Genomic DNA, 18,815 nt, shown 5'->3' with positions numbered 1-18,815 from the left:
GACAGTTTGAGGGTTCAGTTCACCAGCTCCGCAAAGGTTATGAACTTGAAGGAGAAATTCTGTCACTTCTTTATTCCCCCTCCAGGCGAGACGATGCCTACTGGCCGGAAGCAAAGCGGGCCGCTCTGGATGAGCGCTACCATTCTGATTTCAACCGCCAGGACCGTTTCCATGACTTTGACCACAGGGACCGGGGCCGCTACCCTGACCACTCTGTCGACAGGTCAGCCAGGCTCCCGATGACCCTGCCCATTTGTACAAGTTCTCTTTTCCTCTCGTTCTGAATGATGAAGGACTAGGGTTGGCCTTTCTAGGCTTTGAGACCTTCAGGCTGTGAATAACTTGGGTTCGGTTTGGGAAATGTTTTCTATTGGGGGAGGGGGTGTCTAGCCGACCTACCTTCTCTTCTTATGTTTTCATTTAAATTTCCTTTTTCAGGAGAGAAGGTTCAAGATCCATGATGGGAGAAAGGGAAGGACAGGTGAGTCAGAAACTTGAGTTGCAGCCACGGTTTTTGCCGTGGAATCGATTCTCTCTCCGTGCTGTCTCCCTCCTCAGCTGAGGGTCGTTCACTTCTGAATAGCGAAGTAGCCAAATGCCGTATCTGTATCAATGTCTAAGGAGCCTTGGGTGAGTCTGAAGGGCTCCACTGTCACCGTCTGCACAGCTCGGCCCATGAGAGGCCAGGGGCTCATGCTTTGCAGGACTCACATGTTAAGAAATATGCTGGAGTTTTTCTTTTACTTGTCGAACGTTTAGATTAAGAACTTCTCCACATCGCGCTGACTCTTTAGTGGGTTTACTTGGAATATCAGGGGGTGCGGGGAGGAATTCCGGAAGGTTGTGGTCAGGGCGGCGTGGGGGCACAATTGCTGCCCGTGAGTTTCCTTTCCCTGCTGGAGCGCGGCTCTGTCTGCCCTCCTTCCTCACTTCCTGAGGGCGTGGCTGGGGACTGCGTAGTCCTGGCCGTACCCAGCGGGTCCCCTGCTACCTCCGGAGCAGTCGTCGCGTGCCTCTTTTTCCTCTTCTTGGAGGTGAATCTGAAGAGCAACTGAATCTACACCCGCTCTTGGCGGTTCTCTTTGGGGAAGTGGGGCTCAGTGGTTAGATGTCCAGGCTCCAGAACCAGAACCAGAGTCGCATTCTGGTGTCAGCACTGTTCTGAGCACGTGTCTCCCAACTCTGAAGTGAGGGCGCTCACTCCCCCCTGCTCAGGGTGTGGGGGCTAAATGGGTTGACAGCCATGTCTACACCGGTTGGCCCGGCTCCTGACACGCAGCTGCTAATCCCTGCCTGCTCTCTCCTGCCGCTATGGGCTGAAGCGCTCCCAAACCTGAAAGGATGTTTTCTCTTGTGTGTGCTGTCCTTAGTAACCCTGGTGCTGCCCTGGATGCAGGCAGTGACATGGGACACAGAAGGGGACACGAACACAGGCTCTCAGGGTCTTGCTGAGCCGTTACACCAGCTGGTCGGTAGGCAGGAGAGTGTGGCTACCCTGTGAAAAACCGGGCAGAGCTAGAGATCGGCTTTGTGCAAAGTGTTCTCTGTCGGTTCGGTGTCTTCGGAAGGCTGCCGAGAAAAGCTTGCTTGTTCGGAAATATTTGCGTTTGTCGAAAGGAAGTGGTCTGAATCGTGAGCTGTTGTTTTTTTTTTTTTTCGTTGTTTTGTTTTTTTACAAGCTGGTGTGTCCTGCAGGTTCCTTATGGAAGTGGGGCTTCGGGGTCTCATTTAAGCAGCTGTTGTCCTGCCCGGACACTTTGGCTTTGGCTTTGTGCCTGGAAGGAACAGTGCTGTGTTTGTCCATCTGGTACAGTTGAGCCCCACCTCCCCCACTTTGGTTGAGGGAGGTGTCCGCACACATTTGGGAACGCGAGGCCTGTGGAGGCAGGAGGCGGAAGCACACGTGGCCAGGGCTCCCGTGTGACAGGCTGGCCCCGGCCCCGGCCCTGGCGAGCTCCTGGCTTAGCAGGCGCAGAAGCGCGGACGCGTGCAGCCACAGGGCAGCCGGAGCATCCGTCCAAGAGGCTTCATTACCAGGACTCCTTTCTAGGCTTTCTCGCTTAGAATGTGATCTTGGAGCAAAAGACCACAGGGCTACAGATTGGGTTTGTGGGATCATGAGAGCAACAATGGAGCCAAAGCCGCCTCACCGGCTCCCTAAAGCTTGGGGCGTCCTTCCGGCAAGCAGGGCAGGCTTTGGGTGAAGGGCCAGTGGTGAGCGTTTGTTGAGAACAGCATTTCCTAGAACGAGAAACAGCCATTCCTAGAAGGGCTCTCTCTTCCATCCTTCCGATGGCACGTAGAACAGGGCCAGGCCAGCAGGTTCCACAGACCATGCCACAGAGTGGCTGGTGGTCGGTCCGGTGAGGCGCCAGGTCTGGGGTGAGTGTGAAAGGATCCCTAGTGGCGGTTTGGTTCTGGAGGTTCCTAGGGGCTAGAGCACCGGGCCCGGGTGCACTGCTTGTCTGTCTGTTCCTGGCACAGGGCGGCCACTAGGCCCCAGCGCCTTCTCTCCTTCGGTGCCTGAAGTCTCTCCTTTTGGATTAGGGTGGCTCTCATCCCTCGGTTTCTTTCTCCGTTGTTTACATTCTTCAGTTTTCCTCACTTGTCCGTGAGCAGACTTCGAGGATGTGGCTGTTGAGCAAGCCCAAATGGCCTCTGTGGCACACGACCGTGTGTAGAATGCTCGCCAGTACTTCTGAGTTACTGTCACTGTCGTCGTCATTATCAGCTTGTTGGCCCCAAGGCCTTGGGATCCAAGCTTGATACCGAAGCCTTCTTTCTGTTCTGGCTCTTTCACGTCCAGCATTACCCTGAACGCCACGGAGGACCAGAGCGCCATGGGCGGGACTCCCGGGACGGCTGGGGATACGGCTCTGACAAGAGGATGAGCGAGGGCCGGGGGCTGCCTCCTCCACCCAGGTTTGTGTCCCACCCCCCACAGCACCTGCAGGGGCCTCACACACCCCTGGCAGGATCGGTGTGTGTTCCTGAGGAGCCCTGGCTCGGGGAGGGAGGATGGGGACCGGGAACACAGAATGCGACACCCACCTTCCGGAACCCGTGGCGCCTGCCATTCTGCAAGGCGCAGAGGGGGCAATCCACATCAGAGGCATCTTTTCCTAAGGGGCAGACGTGACTGGGGGGACCACGGCCGAAGAATAGAGGATGACCGTGCGTGGCAGGGTGCTGCTGACGGAGGCATGGTAGACAGGGACCACAAGAGGTGGCAAGGTGAGGACTGGCTCTCAGCCGGGGACGTGTCTGTCTTCGTGGGGGGGCACCTGGAAGGCTCAGGCTCCACCTGCTTTACGCCCGTCTTTGCTCGTCTCCCTGCTTCTCGAGGGCGGGAACGGCTTCCTCTGCTGTCCCTCCTTGGGGTCCTGCTCATTACTGGCTGGATGTGGGGAGGGAGGGGGAATGGACAGAAGCCGTCTGGCACGGGAAGAGCGATGTGGGCACAGGTAGCTCCTTTCTGCCGCCGCTCGGCGAGGACGGCCGGCGTGTGCATCCGCGGGGTCTGGGTCCACTGGGTGGCTCAGGAAGGGTACTGGAGTCACGGGAGCCCCGCGTCGGTGTCCTCTGCGCTCCACGTGCGCTCCATGGTGCACAGAGGCACCGTGTGACCGGCATCTCTCGTCTCGCAGGTGGCGAAAGGAGTATGTCCGGGCACTCTGGGCCAGGTCACATGATGAACCGGGGAGGGATGTCAGGGTAAGGTGTTGTGCCGCCCGTCCAGCTCAGCCCTCTCCCCTCCGCACGGTGGCCCGCCTGGGCCACCGGTGTGCAAATGGTCCGGGAGGCGCCCCACCGACCTCCTCCCTCTGCCCGCTGGAGGCGCTGCACCCGGAACACAGGGGCGTGTAGGGTGGGCCCCTCGGTCCCGGGAACGACATGGGAACCGTGTGTGTCGTGTCGTAGGCGCGGCAGCTTCGCCCCAGGTGGGGCCTCGCGGGGCCACGTGATCCCACGCGGCGGAATGCAGGGTGGATTCGGAGGCCAGAACCGGGGGAGCCGCCCCAACGACACCCGCTTCACTCGCCGCTACTAAGCGCTTGGATTCCTGTGTTCTGTCACGTGGCAACAAGAGTATGTTCTGTTAGGAGTTTCTCTTAAACTGTGTACAATAATTTTTTTTATCTGCTGCCATATTGTAGCTCAATACAATGTGAATGTTTTTTTGTGTTTTGTTTTTTTTTTTTTTGGTTTTTGTTTTTTTGTAATAAATGTGTTTCTGTTCACATACCCTTTATTTAAAGCGTCGTCTCTCTTCATTTCACGTGTTTTTGTAAGTTGAATCCTACTCGGCATTGCTTACTTAGTCATGGTTCTTCCTTCGGGGAAGGAGGGAGGAGGACGGACGGGGGCAGCTTTAAAGGGACCGTTAAGGTTTCCGGAAGCAGTCTGCTGGTGGTGCTCACCTGCCGCCTGCTGAGCCTGGGCCGTTTTGTCCCTGTTCCTCCGGGGCCTCTGATTTACGCCAGAGCTTTCTGTCCCCCGCACCCTGCTTCCCACCCCTGGCTCAACAGGCCGCTGTGCTTTTCTTTTAATCGGGTGAAAGACACATCATGTGAAATTTACCATTTTAACGTAGACAGGCCCGTGGCAATAGCGTAGGCACACCGTTGTGCCACCACCACTGACCTCCATCCACAGAACCTTCTATCTTCCCAAACACAAACCCTTATACGCTGCTCCCCAGCACCCACCTTCTACTTCCTGTCCCTGTGGCTTTGACCCCCTAGGGTCTCCTGAGTGGAACTGCATCCTGGGGGGGGGGGGGTGGCGGGGGGGGTGGCGAGAACACAGTGTGGTGCCGAGGTGTGCACCTGGGACCGTGCTGCCTCCTCACGTGGTCCACAGGCTCCCTTGCTGTGGCTCCCAGGTCTTGCAGCGGGGAGGGGAGGGCGGGGGAGGTGTGGAGGGAGGTCCAGCCCACCTGCGTAGGACACCGGTAGCGCGAGGGAGGCCTGCTGCTGCTTGGTCTGTGGGAACCAACCAAGGCTGGTTGCCCCTCTGGGCTCCCGTCTTTGACATGTCCAAGTAGGGTCTGGGCCTGTTTCAGGCCTGGCGATGTCCAACCATTGGGGCAGCCTGGGCTTCTGTCCCCCCACAACCCACAGCTAGGGGGAGACAGACATGAGATCAAGCCCTCAGATGTGGGGGCCAGACGAACCCCCTCTCCGGAGGGGCTGCAGACGACCCCACGCCAATCGCTGGAACCTGGACATACAGCACCTAACGTGGCCAAGAGGCTTTGCAGATGAGATTCAGTTCAGGACCCGGAGACGGAAGATTCCCTGGGGTTCCCCGGGTGGGCCCAGTGCCACCACCAGGGTCCTCACGGGGGAGCGGGGAGGCGGGGGAGCCAGAGACCGGCAGACTACACGGCCGGCTTTGGAGACGAAGCGGCCCTCATCCCAAGGAGTGCAGTGGCCTCTAGAAGCCGAAAAGGCAGGAAATGGATTACTCCCCCTGGAGCGCCCAGAAGGAGCCAGCCCCGTCCACACCTGCATCGTAGCCCAGCGAGACTCGTGTTGATCTGTGGTGCGGTCAACATGGGTTGCATCAAGCCCCTCAGTCTGGTCGCTGCTCACAGTGGACACGTGACTGCTACAAACTCCCGAGGCCGTGGTGGTTAGCTGGGATGACCGTCCCCAGTGGGCAGACACCCGGCAGCACCTGGAGACGCCTGTGGCTGTCGGGACTGAGGAGACAGGGTCTGCGGACATTTGGGGGGCGGGGGGGGTGCTGCTCGACACCTACGGTGCCCAGGCTGGTCCCAAGCACATGAGATGCTGAGCTGGGGAGACGCGGCCCCGAAGCGGTAAGTGCCATGATGGGACACCCACAGGGCGGTCACAAGGCCCAGACTCAGCCCAGGGGTGGGAAGGAGGGATCAGGGCAGACTTCCCGGAGGAGGCGGAGGCCGAGCTGTATGTGGGCAGGATGAGTAGGAGTCCGGAGGAAGGGCGGCAGGAGGGCTGTGGTGAAAACCAGCTGTGTTGTAGCAAACGGCCCTTTGAGGAGTCTGGGCTCAAGGGGAGGGCAGCAGGGAGCCATAGAAGGTTTCTGAGTAGGGCAGTGACCCGATCTTGGGACATTGGGAAACAGACTGACGGGGCAGGTGGGAAGACCAGGGAGGTGGTCTTGGCACTGGTGACAGATACAAGGGGACAGAGGAGTTTGGGTCTGGCTGCACGAGGGGATGGCGGAGTCAACGAATGGCGCCCCAGTCTGCAGGCTGGTGGCTGGGTCTGTGTGAGCAGGGGGCCAGCAGCCGGCTGACCCCTGGCCCAGGCTGTGGGTGCACACCAGAGCTTGTTTCGGGGGACGCCCCCCATCGTGCCCCCGAACACAAGAGCCATCCAGGCAAGCAGGGAAAGCTGGCGGGGGGCCAACAGGGTAGACGGAAACCTCAGGCTTGGGGAACCTTGTGGGCCATCCCCCAGGGCTGCTGGGAGCCTGGGGGGCCTCGAGCAGCCGGAGCGGCGCCCTGGGGGGCCCTGGGGGTATCGGATCTCCTCCGTCAGATGACCCAGCCCCGCTTGCTCTGCGCTCTCTTAACAGGTGCATCCGCCTCAGCCCGTTTCCTCAGCTGCCCTGGGCCCGGCTGTGCGCAGCCGTGGGGGTGGCCGGGTGCTTCCTCCAGCCCTTCCTGCCCACCCAGGCCGCCCCAGGCCACCTCCGCCTTTTCGGAGCCCCCGCTTCACGGCCCCCTCCCCCTGACACAGGTGCGTCTCGCAGGGACGGCAGTCGCTCCCGTGACCAGCCCTACTGATGCCAGCCGGCAGAGACGCTGCCCAAAGCCCAGAACTCGATGGACCTGCGGGACTCAGCTGCCTGGATGGAGGTGAGGGGCCCCGGAAGGGCCGAGCACGTTCCCAGGGTGGCTCATTACCGACCTGCCTCCAAAGGCTGGTTTCCCTTCCTATGTGCTCCGCTAGGAGTTATTCAAGAGCACGGCAGGGTGGCCCTGGCGGGCCTCTCTCCCTCCAGGTCTGCCTCTCCTTGGGAAATGGTGGTGATGGTAACGGGAGGGTCGTGAGGACGCAAGGAGCCTCCCGTGACACGTGCTACAGCCCTAGCTTCGCGTGCCCTGAGCACAAACCCTCCAGTTTTCAAAGGCCTTTTTTTTTTTTTAAGTTTATTTTGAGAGAGTAGGGGAGGGGCAGAGACAGAGAGACGGAGAGACAGAGAGAGTGAGCATCCCAAGCAGGCTCCGCTCTGTCAGCGCAGAGCCCGACGTGGGGCTTGAACTCACGAACCACGAAATCGTGACCTGAGCTGAAATCAAGAGTTGGACGCTTAACCGACGGCGTCACCCAGGCGCCCCACAAACCCTCCAGTTTTCAAAGGCCCAGGATTGGGTCATGGGAGTGAGGCAACTGGAAATCCTGTGCCCAGGGGAGGGCGTAAGCTAACTACCTACTACCTGGGCTCCAGGCGGAAGGAGCAGGGCTTGGACCCGGCCATGCACGTGGGTTTCTCCATCTGTACGATGGGACCCCCATCTGCTTCCTTCCCTGTAGAAGGGCTCCGTGGATGGGGGGGGTCAGGCTAGGGTGCGTTACCGGGCTCACCTCTGAACCTGGGCTTGCTCCCTCCTGGGAGGTCCCAAGGATCAGCGATGTTCCCCGGCCCCACTCGTCCTGCCCTTGCCCTAGACTTGCTCCTACCCCTGCCACGGCCCAGGCAGGATGGGAGGGGCCCACTGGCCACGGGGGGCCCACCTACACTGTTCCTGGAAAGCGGACTGGCAGGTCACTTTGGGCTCTCCCTCCCCAAACGCAGCAGGCCAGGCCACCCATCCCCTACCACACTCCTCCCCACACCTCCCGTGGACCTGCGCCAGCTTCTCATCCCCGAAGGGCCTGCAAAACGTCGTGGCTTCTGGTCTCTGCTTTCCTCACGTGTAACCGCCGTCCTCTCCTTGCTCATGGGCCTAGGGGAGCCCGACCACTAGACCAAGCAACAGAACTCCCACAACTCTCAGGCACGGGGGATCCCATCCCAGCTCAGGGCACCATTACCCAGGCCTGGTCTCCGCTCCTGGAGCAGCAGCCCGGGCCAGTCTCTGCCTCCCACCCAAGCCCAGACGGCCTATTGCCCGTCTGGGGCACAGGTTTCCTCCTGCTGCCATCATGGTGGGATGCCCTCGGGGCTGGGAGTATTTTCAGGGCCCGCCCTCTTGTCCCGCCGGGTGGGGAAGAACACTCAGGTCACCAGGCAGCTGATCCAGGGCGGAAAGGCTTCCCAGGGGAGCAGGGGACGCTGGGAAGGCAGGACCTCTGTGGGCCGGGGAGCCCCCCTCCACTGCAATGACCGTGAAGCCTGCGGTCCCCAGGAATCCCCAGACCATGGGGGATTGAGGGTGGAAAGCAGGCAAGGGAGGGCCAAGACTAGACTAGACACGGGTGATCAGTGAGCTGAGCCAGTCAGAGATTGGGCGGCCACACGAGCTCCCGGCCACGGAGACAGATGAATTCTGCTCACTCTGCCGAGTCCCCACCTCCAGACCGCCCCACCAGGGGCTCAGCCCTCCGCAAACTGAGTGCTCCTGGGCCCGGAGCACTGCCTACAGAGCACCAGGGCCAAGCGTCGGCTCTCAACCCCCACACCGGGCTGGGGACTCAGCGGGCAGGGCCCAGACAGCAAAGGGGTGAACCAATGCCTGTGGTCAAAGTTAAGCTCTGACGAGCCGCTAGGCACCAGAAGCCCAGGTCCCTGCACTCTGGCACCAGCCGGGCCACCCCAAGCCCCTAGGGCAAGCACACGGGTCGGGAACACTTCCAAAGTCCTTTATTGGGCCAGCAAGGCCGGGAGCTGCCCTTGGCGTGGGGTCTCAGTCCCAGTCTGGAGTCTCCAGCTCTATGGCATCCCTGCCCCTGTTCCTGGCTGGGGCAGGTGGCCTCCTCTGACAGGCTACTTGATTCGCTCCTTCAGGTAGTCCCAGCCCTCCCTGGAGTACTCGCAAGCCTTGGAGGGGGCCGCCGACAGAGCCGACATCACCTTAATGATGCCTGTGGGGAGGGAGGGCCCAGTGCCTTCAGCCACAGGGCTCAGCCACCGCTTCCCCGCTCCCCCCGGAAACCCTAGCTCCGCAAGGCTTTGAGAGGCCCCAGTTCCAGCCTGGTCAGTTCCACACGGGGAAACTGAGGCAGAGATGGGGCAGGGCCTCGCCTTGTCTGAAGTCACACGGTGAGCTCCAAAGTGACCTGTCTTCAACGGAGGCTCTATCTTGCTCCCACCCCCCTGAAATCTCCACCCCTTGTCCTCTCTTAGATCTGCAGGGGGTGCACAGAGCAGGAAGGAGAACGATGGAGAGGAATGGCCAGGAAAGGGGGGCAGGGGGTGCTGACTGGGGTATCAGGGGCCGCCACCCCAAGCCCAGGGACCGGGGCCTACCTGAATTCCAGGAGTCGCGGATGTGAAAGTTAAACTTTGGAGGGGCTGGGAGCTGGGAAGAGAGGAGAGAAGGGGCAGGTGAAAAGGGGAGGGCCCAGGAGCCCCAGCCCCCTCCGGAGGCAGCGGAAAGCAGCACAAAGCCCACTGCAGAGAACACCACGCGGGGCTGGAGGGACCAGGGACCAAAAGCCACCCCAGAACTGACACCACACCCTCCCCCCCCACGGCCCCCACCCCCAAGCCTTAGCCTCACTCCCAGTCCCAGGGTACCTGGGGTATCTTCAGACCTGTCTGCTCACACACGTACTGGCTGAACTGGTACAGGGCTGGGGGGACTACCTCCTCTGCCTTCTGAAGGACAGCTTGGCTCTTGTCACTTGGCCCCAGCAGCTCCTGGTCATACACCAGGTAGACGGCACCCCCGGCCACACTGCCCTTGATGAGGAACCTGCAGGCAGAGAAGGGAAGGACAGCAGCTCAGTAGCTCATGGGACGCCAGTGGCCACCCTCGGGGCTCCAGGCCCACTTTGGGGAGGAGTTGGACTCCCGGGGCTGCCACAGTCCTCAGAGCGCCACACCTGAAGCCAGGCAGCGGAAGGCACTTTGGAAGCGCAGAGGCTTGCCTGACGCCTACTACGCCCATTGAGTGTTGTACTCAATTTACCCTGCAAAGCGGAGCTACTCGGCCCCGTTTACCTGGGAAACTACGTCCCGGAGGGGGACCGTGGGTCACGCGTGATCCCGCACAGAGCAGGGAATAGTGAAGACTTAAGACCCCTGACTTCCTGTCTTCCAGCCCCGGGAGGCACGACCCGAGCGCAACCCTCGAGGGGCTTCCAAGGGACCCCGGTCATTTCTTGTATGTCATACGTCGCTCTGGGCACGAGTTAACTTCCTGAAACAGCGCGTGCGGCATTCCCACCTTACAGAGGAGGCAACTGAGGCTCCGAGGGGTCTCGGACACAGACAATCAGGAGGCAAGGGTTCGCTGGGACGCGGGAAGGAGGCGACAGGAGATCTCGGGAAGCCCCTCCCCGCCTGAACCTCAGTTTCCCCATCTGGGCGATGGGGGACCTGACACCACGGAATTCGAAGATCCAATCGGGAGCAAACCGGAGGGGGTGCCCACAGGCGGGGACTTTTTCGGGGGCTCCGAGCCCGCCCGGCGGCCCCACGCACCTCATCAGCGACCACACTCGGGGCACCATGGTCCCTCGGCTCCGCGCGCAAGGACACTCGACTCGCTCGCCGCTTCCGGTGGCGGCGCCGCAGAGGCCTCTGGGAAACGTAGTCACCCTAGTCGGCCGCAAAGGCCTCCGGGAGTCGAAGTCGCTCGAAGGCTCGGAGACTCCGGAGAGGGACGGCGGCCCTACGGCGAAAGGATTCTGAGAAGTGTGATCTTCAGAGCCCGGGAGCCGCAAAGCTGCCTGGGAAATGGAGTCAGCAGGGCCCCGTGAGGCGCCGGATGGCTCGCCTGGCCGCAAAGACTCCTGGGAAATGTAGTCCCGCCTGGCACGGTCCCGGGGGCGTGAGGGGGAAACAGCTGTCCGGCGTCTAGAATGAGGCCGGAGCGTGACCCAAGAAGATGTCGGAGCCCGGGAGATCCACCCGCGCCCGCGCGGGGGCATAAGGGCCCAGGCCCGGGAAGAGCGTGCCAGTGAGATGGTCGTCACGGCAACGAGAGGTCGGAATTGTGTGAGGGAAGCTGGCCCTCGGCCACGTGATCTGGGTCGGGGGTGGGGCTTTCGTCCAGGGGGCGGGACCAGGACCACGACTGGGAGGGGGCTAGCCTGGCCCTTGGCCGTTGCCCGGCAACGCCCGGGCGCTAAGTCTCCGTGTCCAGGCCCCTCCCCCTGAGGAGGTGGGCTCGGTGTCACGTGACTCGGGCCCTACGGGAGGGGGAGTGGTCGGGGGCCCGGCCGGACGCGACCACTTAAGGAGGTCCGAGGGGCGCGCGCCTCGTTCCCTGGCCCGGACCCCAGCCCCTCTGCACCGCGGGGAGAAACTGAGGCCCGAGTGGGTAAGTGCGAGGTTGGGAGCGCGCAACACGGCCCACGTCCTTTTTGTCCAGAGGGGAAACTGAGGCCCAGGGAGGTCAGGGGACCAGTACGTTCTGCGATCGTCTGGTTCCCCCTATTCGTCCCCCATCGCAGGCCGACTGCTTCATCCATCCATCCATCCATCCATCCATCCATCCATCCATCCACCCATCCACCCAGCCGGCCATTCATCCACCCGACCCCACCTCCCCCTGCGTGGCTGCTGTGGTCAGGGCCAGGGTCGGAAGAGGGTCAGGTTAAGGGCCAGGTTGAGGCGCTTCATAGCCTTTCCCTGGAAGTGAGGAGAGGTGGGGTGGCTGCCGCGACTGGGGAAGGGCGAGGAGTTCACTTTTCTGAGAACTGAGGGAGGTTCATAGACGGGAATGGTGGAAGAGGAGAGTGGACAGGCGGGCCAGGGCCCGACCCGCTGGGCATTGTGGGCTGAGGTTAAGATCTTGGTCTCTATGGGGTCAGTGGTGAGCCCTAGGAGGGTTTGGAGCAAGAAGGGGAACATCAGACTTCTTTGGACAAAGATCCCTTTGGCTGCCTGAAGGGTGGGGGGGGAGGGAGGGCGTATGAAGATGGGGGAGCCCGGGGCGGGGGGCAGCTGCAACTTTGGGGTGGGGGCAAAGGACTGATGGCTGGATCTAGTGAAGATCTGAAGACACCCCAACCCCACCATTTCTCAGTTCTGGAAATCCCCTCTCTTGTCCTCCTGAGTTTGAAGGATTGAAACCCCAAGATGGGATGGACCTGTGCCTTTCCCTGGGGGGAAATGCATGACCCCCTCCCCCCGCCCCCCCGCCAAACATTAAACACTTGGCCTGTTTCTCTTTCACCTTCTCCCTGGAACGAGTAAATTCACTCCCACAGCTGACGTCACATCTTAACCCTGATGGCATAGGTTCTTGTGTCTCCAACCCAGGCCTAAGACTCCTTCTAGCTCCCCCAGCTCCTACCCGCAATGTTCCTCCTGTCACTCAGTGTCCATCTGGTGCCTCTTGAGTACCTGCTGAGCGTCTGGCACAGTTTGGGGCATTGAGGACCCAAGAGTGAACAAAGCAGAAACAGGTTTCTGTTTCTTTCCTGCCTCATGGAGCACGACAGTCTAGGGGGAGATCAGTTTTGCTCTGACTTGAAAGAAGCGGGAGAGCAACTCATTGGGTTATATTTGGGGAGAGCATTCGGGGCAGAGGGCACAGCCAGTGCAAAGGCCCTCAGGCAGGATGGAGACTGGCTGGTTCTGAGGAACAGTGAGGAGGCAGGTGTGGCAACTGGCAGCGTGAGCAAGAGGGGCTGGTCCTCTGACCCTCAAGGAGCCTGGATATTGAGCAGGGCGAGGCAAGATGTGATTTGGCCGCTGGGGGGAGGGTGAAAGCCCAGAAGAGTCGAGGGGATTGGAGCAGGGGAGCCGTCTAGTCTAGCCGTGTGACCTGGAGCAGGTGTTGGCTGCAGAGACGGAGAAGCGAGGGCAGGGCCTGGAGCCTCTTCACACAAGATCACACTTGAGGAAATGGGTGCGGCTGTCAGTCAGGCCTGTGCCCGCCACCCTCTCTCCCGCCGCAGCCCCTGCAGCCCCGGGGAGGGCCATGAAGGTACTGCTCTTCACCGGGCTGGGAGCCCTGTTCTTCTCTTATTACTGGGATGACAACTTTGACCCTGGTGAGTGCCTGGTGGGGGAGGGAGGAATCTGGCCGGCTGTCCGGTGCACCCCCAGGGTTGACCACCCCCCCACACTGCCAGCCAGCCTCCAGGGAGCCCGCGTGCTGCTGACAGGGGCCAGTGCGGGCGTCGGGGAGGAACTGGCATATCACTACGCCCGCCTGGGCTCCCACCTGGTGCTCACTGCCCACACGGAGGCCCTCCTGCAGAAGGTGAGACATCCCATTTCCCGTTTGATGGCCGGGTGCGCGTGGGTGGAAAGCGGGGCCCGGGCTTACTGAAATCCTTGCAACGGTCCAGGCTTCCTGTGTGACCTGAGGCCAGTTGTTTAACCGCTGTGCCTCAGTTTCCTCATTTGCAAACCGGAGACAATAAAAGTACCTTCTCGTGGGTTATGGTGTTGGGTTGGTACAGTAAAACAGCGGGGGTAAAACCGGGAGGGTTCCTCAGTCAGTGGGCGGATGGGTAGTGTCCACAGCCCGCGCTGAGAATTGAGAATGAATGATGGTGGATGTTGAAGCTCGGAGTAGAGGAGGGGGCTTTAGGCTGGGGCCCCAGTGGCCTAGCAGGTGGCGGGGGGTGGGGGTGGGGGCCGGCTGGGGTGGACGGGCCCACGGGCAGCTCTGGCCCCCCCAGGTGGTAGGGAACTGCCGGAAGCTGGGCGCTCCCAAGGTCTTCTACATCGCTGCGGACATGGCCTCCCCTGAGGTGCCCGAGCGCGTGGTGCAGTTCGCGCTGGACAAGCTGGGTGAGGGGCGGGGCCTTCGGGGCAAGACCCGAATGGGGTGGGGCCGTGGTAGTCGGTGGGTGGAGGTTTACGGGGTCCGGGGCGTGGCCAGGGGCTGGAACTCTGGACCGGGCCTTATTGGATCAGGGACGAAGCCTGGCAGGATGCAGGGAGGAGGGCCCGGTCTCTTTGCTATTAGGCGGGGCGCCACCCGGGGCCGAATTCACGGGGTCGGCGCTCTGGCCGAGGCGTCGCTAGTTCAAGGCGACGGCGCTAGGGGCGGGGTCTCTTCGGGCCCAGGGGCGGAGCCTCAAGGACTAGCTCCTTGCTGATGGGCCTCTCCGGGCCAGGAGGACTGGACTACCTCGTGCTGAACCACCTCGGCGCCACCCCGGCAGGCTCGCGGTCCAGGAGCGTCCAGGCCACACGCTGGCTCATGCAGGTGCTCCGCCCCTCCGCGGCCAGCGCCCCGTCCCTCCAATCCCCAGACTCCACCCCCTCCTAAATCCCCACCGGAGGCCCTGCCCCCCGCCCGAGGCCCCGCCCACACCTCAAAGCCCCGCCCCTTCCGGGCTCGAGTTTCTCCGCGGCTCGGTGACTCGCCGTCGCCACCTCCAGGTGAACTTTTTGAGTTACGTGCAGCTGACTTCGTTGGCGCTGCCCAGCCTGACAGACAGCAAAGGCTCTCTGGTGGTCGTGTCCTCGCTGCTCGGTGCGTGCACGCGGGGCGGAGAGTCGGGAGGCCACAGGGCTCGATGCGGCCGAGCCCCAGGGCAGGAAGGCCCCCTGGAGGAGGGGGAGCGGCGGTGGTCACTCAGCTGCTGCCCTCCCGCCCTCCTAGGCCAGGTGCCCACATCCTTCTCCCGCCCGTACTCGGCAGCCAAGTTCGCTCTGGACGGCTTCTTCGGCTCTCTGCGGCGGGAGCTAGACGTGCAGGACGTGAACGTGGCCATCACCATGTGTGTCCTGGGCCTCCGGGATCGCGCCTCCCCTGCCGAGGGAGTCAGGTGAGGCCCGGGGCCATCAGGGGCAGGGGCAGTGAGGGGCCGCCCAGCCGCAGTTTCCACCGCACCCTCCTGTCCCCAGGGGCGTCACGAGGGCCAAGGCGGCCCCAGGGCCCAAGGCGGCCCTGGCCGTGATCCGCGGCGGCGCCACACGCGCCCCCGGCGTCTTCTACCCATGGCGCTTCCGCCTGCTCTGTCTGCTGCGGGGATGGCTGCCGCACCCGAGGGCCTGGTTCATCCGCCAGGAGCTCAACGTCACCGCTGCCGCTGCTGCCTGAGCTGCTGCGGGTGGCACCCCTTCAGCTTCCCAGAGAGGGGAACCCTCTATCCAGCCGTCTCGGAGCCGGGACACGAACCGAGACACCTCGGAGACGGTGGCCGTGGCTCAAGACAGAGTCATCAAGACAGAAAAGGAAAACCGAGAAATACTACCAGCACCTGGAAACACGGTCACCACTCCCGGTGTGCAAGTGCTGATCATGTGCCAGGCACCCTGTCAGTGACCTGGAAGGCATGACCTCAGCCTTCCGGGCCACCACTGATGACATGGTTGCTGCTTCCATTTTGCAGACGAGAAAACTGAGGCTCAGAGAGGTGATGTGACTTTCGCCACGGCCCTGGCCGTGTGAAACAGGGCACACCACCCCTGAGCCATCCTGGGAACCCTGTCCATCTCCCACCTGGATCCTCTGCAGCCCCGATCTCTTCTTTCCACTCAGTTTTGGAGCATTCCCCTACCGTTGCCCCAAGCAAGGGACAACCTTGAAACTGTCCACCTGCTGATGGGTTCTGAGGTGGGGGAGGAGGGAAAGACGGTGTTCTGGGCTGGACCCAGCCTCCTGTTTCATTATAAAAATCCTTCTACCCTTGCACATGTGTGTTCAAATTGCTTGGTCCTTCCAGTTTGCAGGTGGCAGGTGGGTCAAGAGGAGTTTGTGTATGGGGACCAGACTTGTCAACCCTATTTTAGAGGGGAGAAATGGAGGCCGAGCGAGAGGCAGCCCTTGCCTAGCAAGTCACGGGTGAAAGGAAGGGTACTGAGTGGCACAGAGGTTTTATTTGCAACATGAAGTACAGGGGTTGCGCAGCAATAATGATAATGTGTATCAGGCACTAAGCCCTTGGCATTGCTGATCTCATGGCATCATCACAATCTGAAGCTGGTGTTGCCACTGTTCCCATTTCATAGGTAAGGGAAGGTGCTTAGAGAGAGGATGGACGTCCGTGGCAGGAGCTGGGATTCTCTCCCTGCACATCACTGATATTTATATCAGTTAGTGAAAACATGACGCCTCCTCTCCCTAAAATGATAAATTAGTGCACTTGCATAAGGAAAAAGCAACTATACAAATAAAAACTGTAGAACAAATACAATGTTACAATAGCTGTTGGCTATGCAGGGCTCTAGAATGAGCAAGGGTTACAAGGGTTAACCCCAAACAGATCAGCCCCAAACTGGGACCATAATTTGGGGATAAGTAGAAGTGAAAGATAAAAAACCAGAAATTTTGTTTTGTTTTGTTTTGTTTTGTTTTGTTTTGTTTCAACCCTGCCTGCTGTCCCGGAACCAGCTAAAATTACATCAAATTATATCAAGTGCCATCAGGGGGCACTATACCACATCTTCAGTTCTAAGAATTTAGGATCATATAGATTGAAACCAATATCTGTTTATGGAAGTTTTATTTTGTGCCAAATACCATTGTAGCTTAAACAGTTTGGAACAGGTACTATTATTGTCCTCATTTTACAAATGAAGAAATTCAGGTGCCGGGTGGTAAAGTTCCTGGCGCAGGGTCAGCAAGCCAGTGGCCAAGGTGGGATTTCAGCCAGGAGCCTGCAGAAGTGGGATTCGGACTCTCAACCCACGAAGGGAGTCACCGCACCCACGGCCGAAGCTAGTGCTGGGCTGCTAGTGGTAGCGCGCATGCGCAGGGAGATGGTTCGCGCATGCTCATGGAGACCGCAGGGCCTCCAGCCGCCAGGGGGAGTGCGCGGCGTTCCTGCCTCTCTGGCTCGCTCGACCCGCGGAAGCTAGATATCCCAGAGTTCCGCGGGCCTACAGCCCTTCCGCCGCGGGAGCCATTGAGGAGCAGCAGGTTAGTCCGGGGCTCGGTGTGTGGGATCTGTTGCCATCCGGCCTCCGGGGCCCCGGGGCGGCTCAGGGCTGCGCCTGGGTGCGGCGAGCGAGCCCCGGGGAGCCGGGACGCGGGGTTCCGGGCGGCGGGGACCGAGCCCGCACTCATCTCTTCCCCTCCCCATCCGCGTCTGCAGCCATGGCTCTGCGCTACCCTATGGCCGTGGGCCTCAACAAGGGCCACAAGGTAACCAAGAACGTGAGCAAGCCGAGGCACAGCCGCCGCCGCGGGGTGAGTGCGGGTGCGCGCGTCAGGGGGAGCCTCTTGGGGGGAGGCGGGTAGGGCCCCGGCGACAGTGGTGGGGCGCAGGCGGGGACTCGTGGGCGGCGTGGGGGGTGTGAGACTCGCCCGAGCAGCGAGTGGAGACCCGTGCGAATCGCCTGCGTGAGGAGCGCCCACCTGGGCCGCACACCTGGATGCGCCCCGCGCGGGTGTTTGCCGGGCGCACGGGGCCTGGGTCGAGGGGTCGAGGGGTCGAGGCTGGAATGTGGAAGGAAAGCGGAGGCCCTGTTAGGCTTGTGATCTCCGCTGCACCGGGTTTAAGGGCTCCGTCGTTAAGCTGAGACTCCATGGTGCCCAGCTGCGCCCCCTGGGAGAGGTTTCCGGGCGCAGGCAACAGCCTAGGTCAAGGCCGGGCGGGAGGGCCCTGTCGAGAAGGCTGGGACTCGGGGGTGCGGGTGAGGAGGAGTCACGCTACCGTCGTGGCGCTCAGCGCCCCGGGTGGTGTGGGCTCCGAGCGCCTCGCGCTGACGGCCGTCCCCCCCCCACCCCCCGCCCCAACCCCCAGCGCCTCACCAAGCACACCAAGTTCGTGCGGGACATGATCCGAGAGGTGTGTGGCTTTGCCCCCTACGAGCGGCGAGCCATGGAGCTGCTCAAAGTCTCCAAGGACAAGCGCGCGCTCAAGTTCATCAAGAAAAGGGTAGGTGGATGGGGCGCCTGGTGGGCTCAGTCGGTTAAGCGGGGGCTTCGGGTCGTGATCTCGCCGTTAGGGGGTGCAAGCTCCGCGACACCTCCGGCTCTGCGCTGACAGCTCGGAGCCTGTGTCAGATTGGAGGGATCTCGCTCCCTCTCTTCCTCTCGAGCCCCTCTCTGCCCCTCCCCTGCTTGCGTGCTCCCAAGAATAAACGTGGAAAAAGAAGGTGGTTGGGGTGCCTGGGTGGCTCATTCAGTTAAGGGTTGACTCTTGGTTTTGGCTCAGGCCGTGATGTCCAGGCTCCACGGGTTCGAGCCCCACATGGAGCTCTGCACCGGGAGCAGGGAACCTGCCTGGGATTCTCTCTTCCCTCTCCCACTCGCACTGTCCTGTCTCAAAATAAGTAAATGTCACGGTCGCCTCGGTGACTCAGTCTGTTAAAACCTCCAGCTTTGGCTCAGGTCATGACCTCCTGGTTGGTGCATTGGAGCCCCACGTGCTGACAGCTCGCAGCAGCCTGGTTGGGAGCAGCGGCCTGGCTGGGATCATGTCTGCCTCTCTGCCCCTTACCTGCTTGCGCTGTGTCTAAATATTTAAAATGTTTCAAATCTGAGAACCCAGTTTTCCCCTAATGATAGCTTTGAAAAAAAAGGGGGGGGGGGATAGGTGGACTGTCGGCAGGGCCGGGGCTTGGGGCCCAGACTGACCGCTCCGTCTCTTTTCTCGGCAGGTGGGGACACACATCCGCGCCAAGAGGAAGAGAGAGGAGCTGAGCAACGTCCTGGCGGCCATGCGGAAAGCGGCAGCCAAGAAGGACTGAGCCCCTCCCCTCTGTATGTAATAAAGCCTTTTTGGAACTTGGGGGTCTTGTATTGGTCTGGGGGAAGGGGTGCGGTGGTGACGTGGCGCACAGACACAAGC

General features: G+C 61.2%; 4 protein-coding genes and 1 long non-coding RNA gene across 12 annotated transcripts in view; 3 read left to right on the top strand and 2 right to left on the bottom strand.

Annotated features, from left to right (window-relative positions):
- The window catches only part of SAFB (scaffold attachment factor B), a 36,538-nt gene extending 32,286 nt beyond the window's left edge, over positions 1-4,252 (top strand). For 2 of the 3 annotated variants that reach the window (XM_027049264.2, XM_053220031.1), the window contains 6 exons: positions 86-223; positions 439-481; positions 2,807-2,922; positions 3,128-3,234; positions 3,648-3,714; positions 3,922-4,252. In XM_027049264.2, the coding sequence (XP_026905065.2) occupies positions 86-223; positions 439-481; positions 2,807-2,922; positions 3,128-3,234; positions 3,648-3,714; positions 3,922-4,051 (601 nt within the window). In that variant the 3' untranslated portion in view covers positions 4,052-4,252. The remainder of the gene's footprint in view (positions 1-85; positions 224-438; positions 482-2,806; positions 2,923-3,127; positions 3,235-3,647; positions 3,715-3,921) is intronic. The other variant, XM_027049265.2, reaches the window with a different exon arrangement.
- Positions 3,072-8,555, bottom strand: LOC128314966 (uncharacterized). The gene is made up of 2 exons (XR_008297329.1): positions 7,429-8,555; positions 3,072-7,287 (listed from the first exon to the last, which is right to left on the bottom strand). It is a non-coding gene; the product is annotated as an uncharacterized LOC128314966 (long non-coding RNA).
- A 230-nt stretch (positions 8,556-8,785) lies between these two features.
- On the bottom strand, positions 8,786-11,036 carry MICOS13 (mitochondrial contact site and cristae organizing system subunit 13). Of its 3 annotated transcripts, none has more exons than XM_015072822.3 (4): positions 10,588-11,036; positions 9,679-9,856; positions 9,409-9,460; positions 8,786-9,023 (listed from the first exon to the last, which is right to left on the bottom strand). In XM_015072822.3, exons 1-4 carry the CDS (start codon positions 11,034-11,036, stop codon positions 8,926-8,928), a joined length of 777 nt encoding a protein of 258 aa, XP_014928308.2. In that variant the 3' UTR covers positions 8,786-8,925. The 3 variants fall into 3 exon arrangements, with proteins under 3 accessions (XP_014928308.2, XP_014928309.2, XP_026905080.1); XM_015072823.3 differs by having other exon boundaries at positions 9,748-9,856; XM_027049279.2 differs by having other exon boundaries at positions 8,939-9,023; positions 9,696-9,856.
- HSD11B1L (hydroxysteroid 11-beta dehydrogenase 1 like) lies at positions 10,953-15,263 on the top strand. Of its 4 annotated transcripts, none has more exons than XM_027049275.2 (8): positions 10,953-11,092; positions 13,014-13,109; positions 13,191-13,321; positions 13,746-13,857; positions 14,187-14,278; positions 14,455-14,548; positions 14,717-14,843; positions 14,923-15,263. In XM_027049275.2, exons 1-8 carry the CDS (start codon positions 11,071-11,073, stop codon positions 15,116-15,118), a joined length of 870 nt encoding a protein of 289 aa, XP_026905076.1. In that variant the 5' UTR covers positions 10,953-11,070; the 3' UTR covers positions 15,119-15,263. The 4 variants fall into 4 exon arrangements, with proteins under 4 accessions (XP_026905076.1, XP_026905075.1, XP_026905077.1 ...); XM_027049274.2 differs by having other exon boundaries at positions 14,678-14,843; XM_027049276.2 differs by lacking the exon at positions 10,953-11,092 and adding an exon at positions 11,131-11,428 and having other exon boundaries at positions 14,678-14,843.
- A 1,611-nt stretch (positions 15,264-16,874) lies between these two features.
- Positions 16,875-18,755, top strand: RPL36 (ribosomal protein L36). The gene is made up of 4 exons (XM_027049280.2): positions 16,875-16,939; positions 17,115-17,209; positions 17,766-17,900; positions 18,625-18,755. The coding sequence occupies exons 2-4, from the start codon at positions 17,117-17,119 to the stop codon at positions 18,712-18,714; spliced, it is 318 nt and encodes a 105-aa protein (XP_026905081.1). The 5' UTR covers positions 16,875-16,939; positions 17,115-17,116; the 3' UTR covers positions 18,715-18,755.
- The last annotated feature ends 60 nt before the right edge of the window (positions 18,756-18,815 follow it).

Source organism: Acinonyx jubatus, chromosome A2 (assembly GCF_027475565.1).
Source record: "Acinonyx jubatus isolate Ajub_Pintada_27869175 chromosome A2, VMU_Ajub_asm_v1.0, whole genome shotgun sequence".
NCBI classification, from domain to species: domain Eukaryota; kingdom Metazoa; phylum Chordata; class Mammalia; order Carnivora; family Felidae; genus Acinonyx; species Acinonyx jubatus.
Note: the sequence above shows the minus strand (reverse complement) of the source record. Positions and strands in the feature narration are given on the sequence as shown.

Coding starts and splice junctions, on each gene's coding strand:
- RPL36 (XM_027049280.2), top strand. CDS start 17,117: ATGGCTCTGCGCTACCCTATGGCCGTGGGCCTCAACAAGGGCCACAAG. Junction 17,210..17,765: donor GGCACAGCCGCCGCCGCGGG/GTGAGTGCGGGT, acceptor CCCAACCCCCAG/CGCCTCACCAAGCACACCAA. Junction 17,901..18,624: donor TCAAGTTCATCAAGAAAAGG/GTAGGTGGATGG, acceptor TTTTCTCGGCAG/GTGGGGACACACATCCGCGC.
- MICOS13 (XM_015072822.3), bottom strand. CDS start 11,036: ATGCCCCCGCGCGGGCGCGGGTGGATCTCCCGGGCTCCGACATCTTCT. Junction 9,857..10,587: donor CGAGTGTGGTCGCTGATGAG/GTGCGTGGGGCC, acceptor CTCTGCCTGCAG/GTTCCTCATCAAGGGCAGTG. Junction 9,461..9,678: donor CAGGTCTGAAGATACCCCAG/GTACCCTGGGAC, acceptor CTCTCTTCCCAG/CTCCCAGCCCCTCCAAAGTT.
- HSD11B1L (XM_027049274.2), top strand. CDS start 11,071: ATGGTCGTCACGGCAACGAGAG. Junction 13,322..13,745: donor CGGAGGCCCTCCTGCAGAAG/GTGAGACATCCC, acceptor TGGCCCCCCCAG/GTGGTAGGGAACTGCCGGAA. Junction 14,279..14,454: donor CCACACGCTGGCTCATGCAG/GTGCTCCGCCCC, acceptor CGCCACCTCCAG/GTGAACTTTTTGAGTTACGT.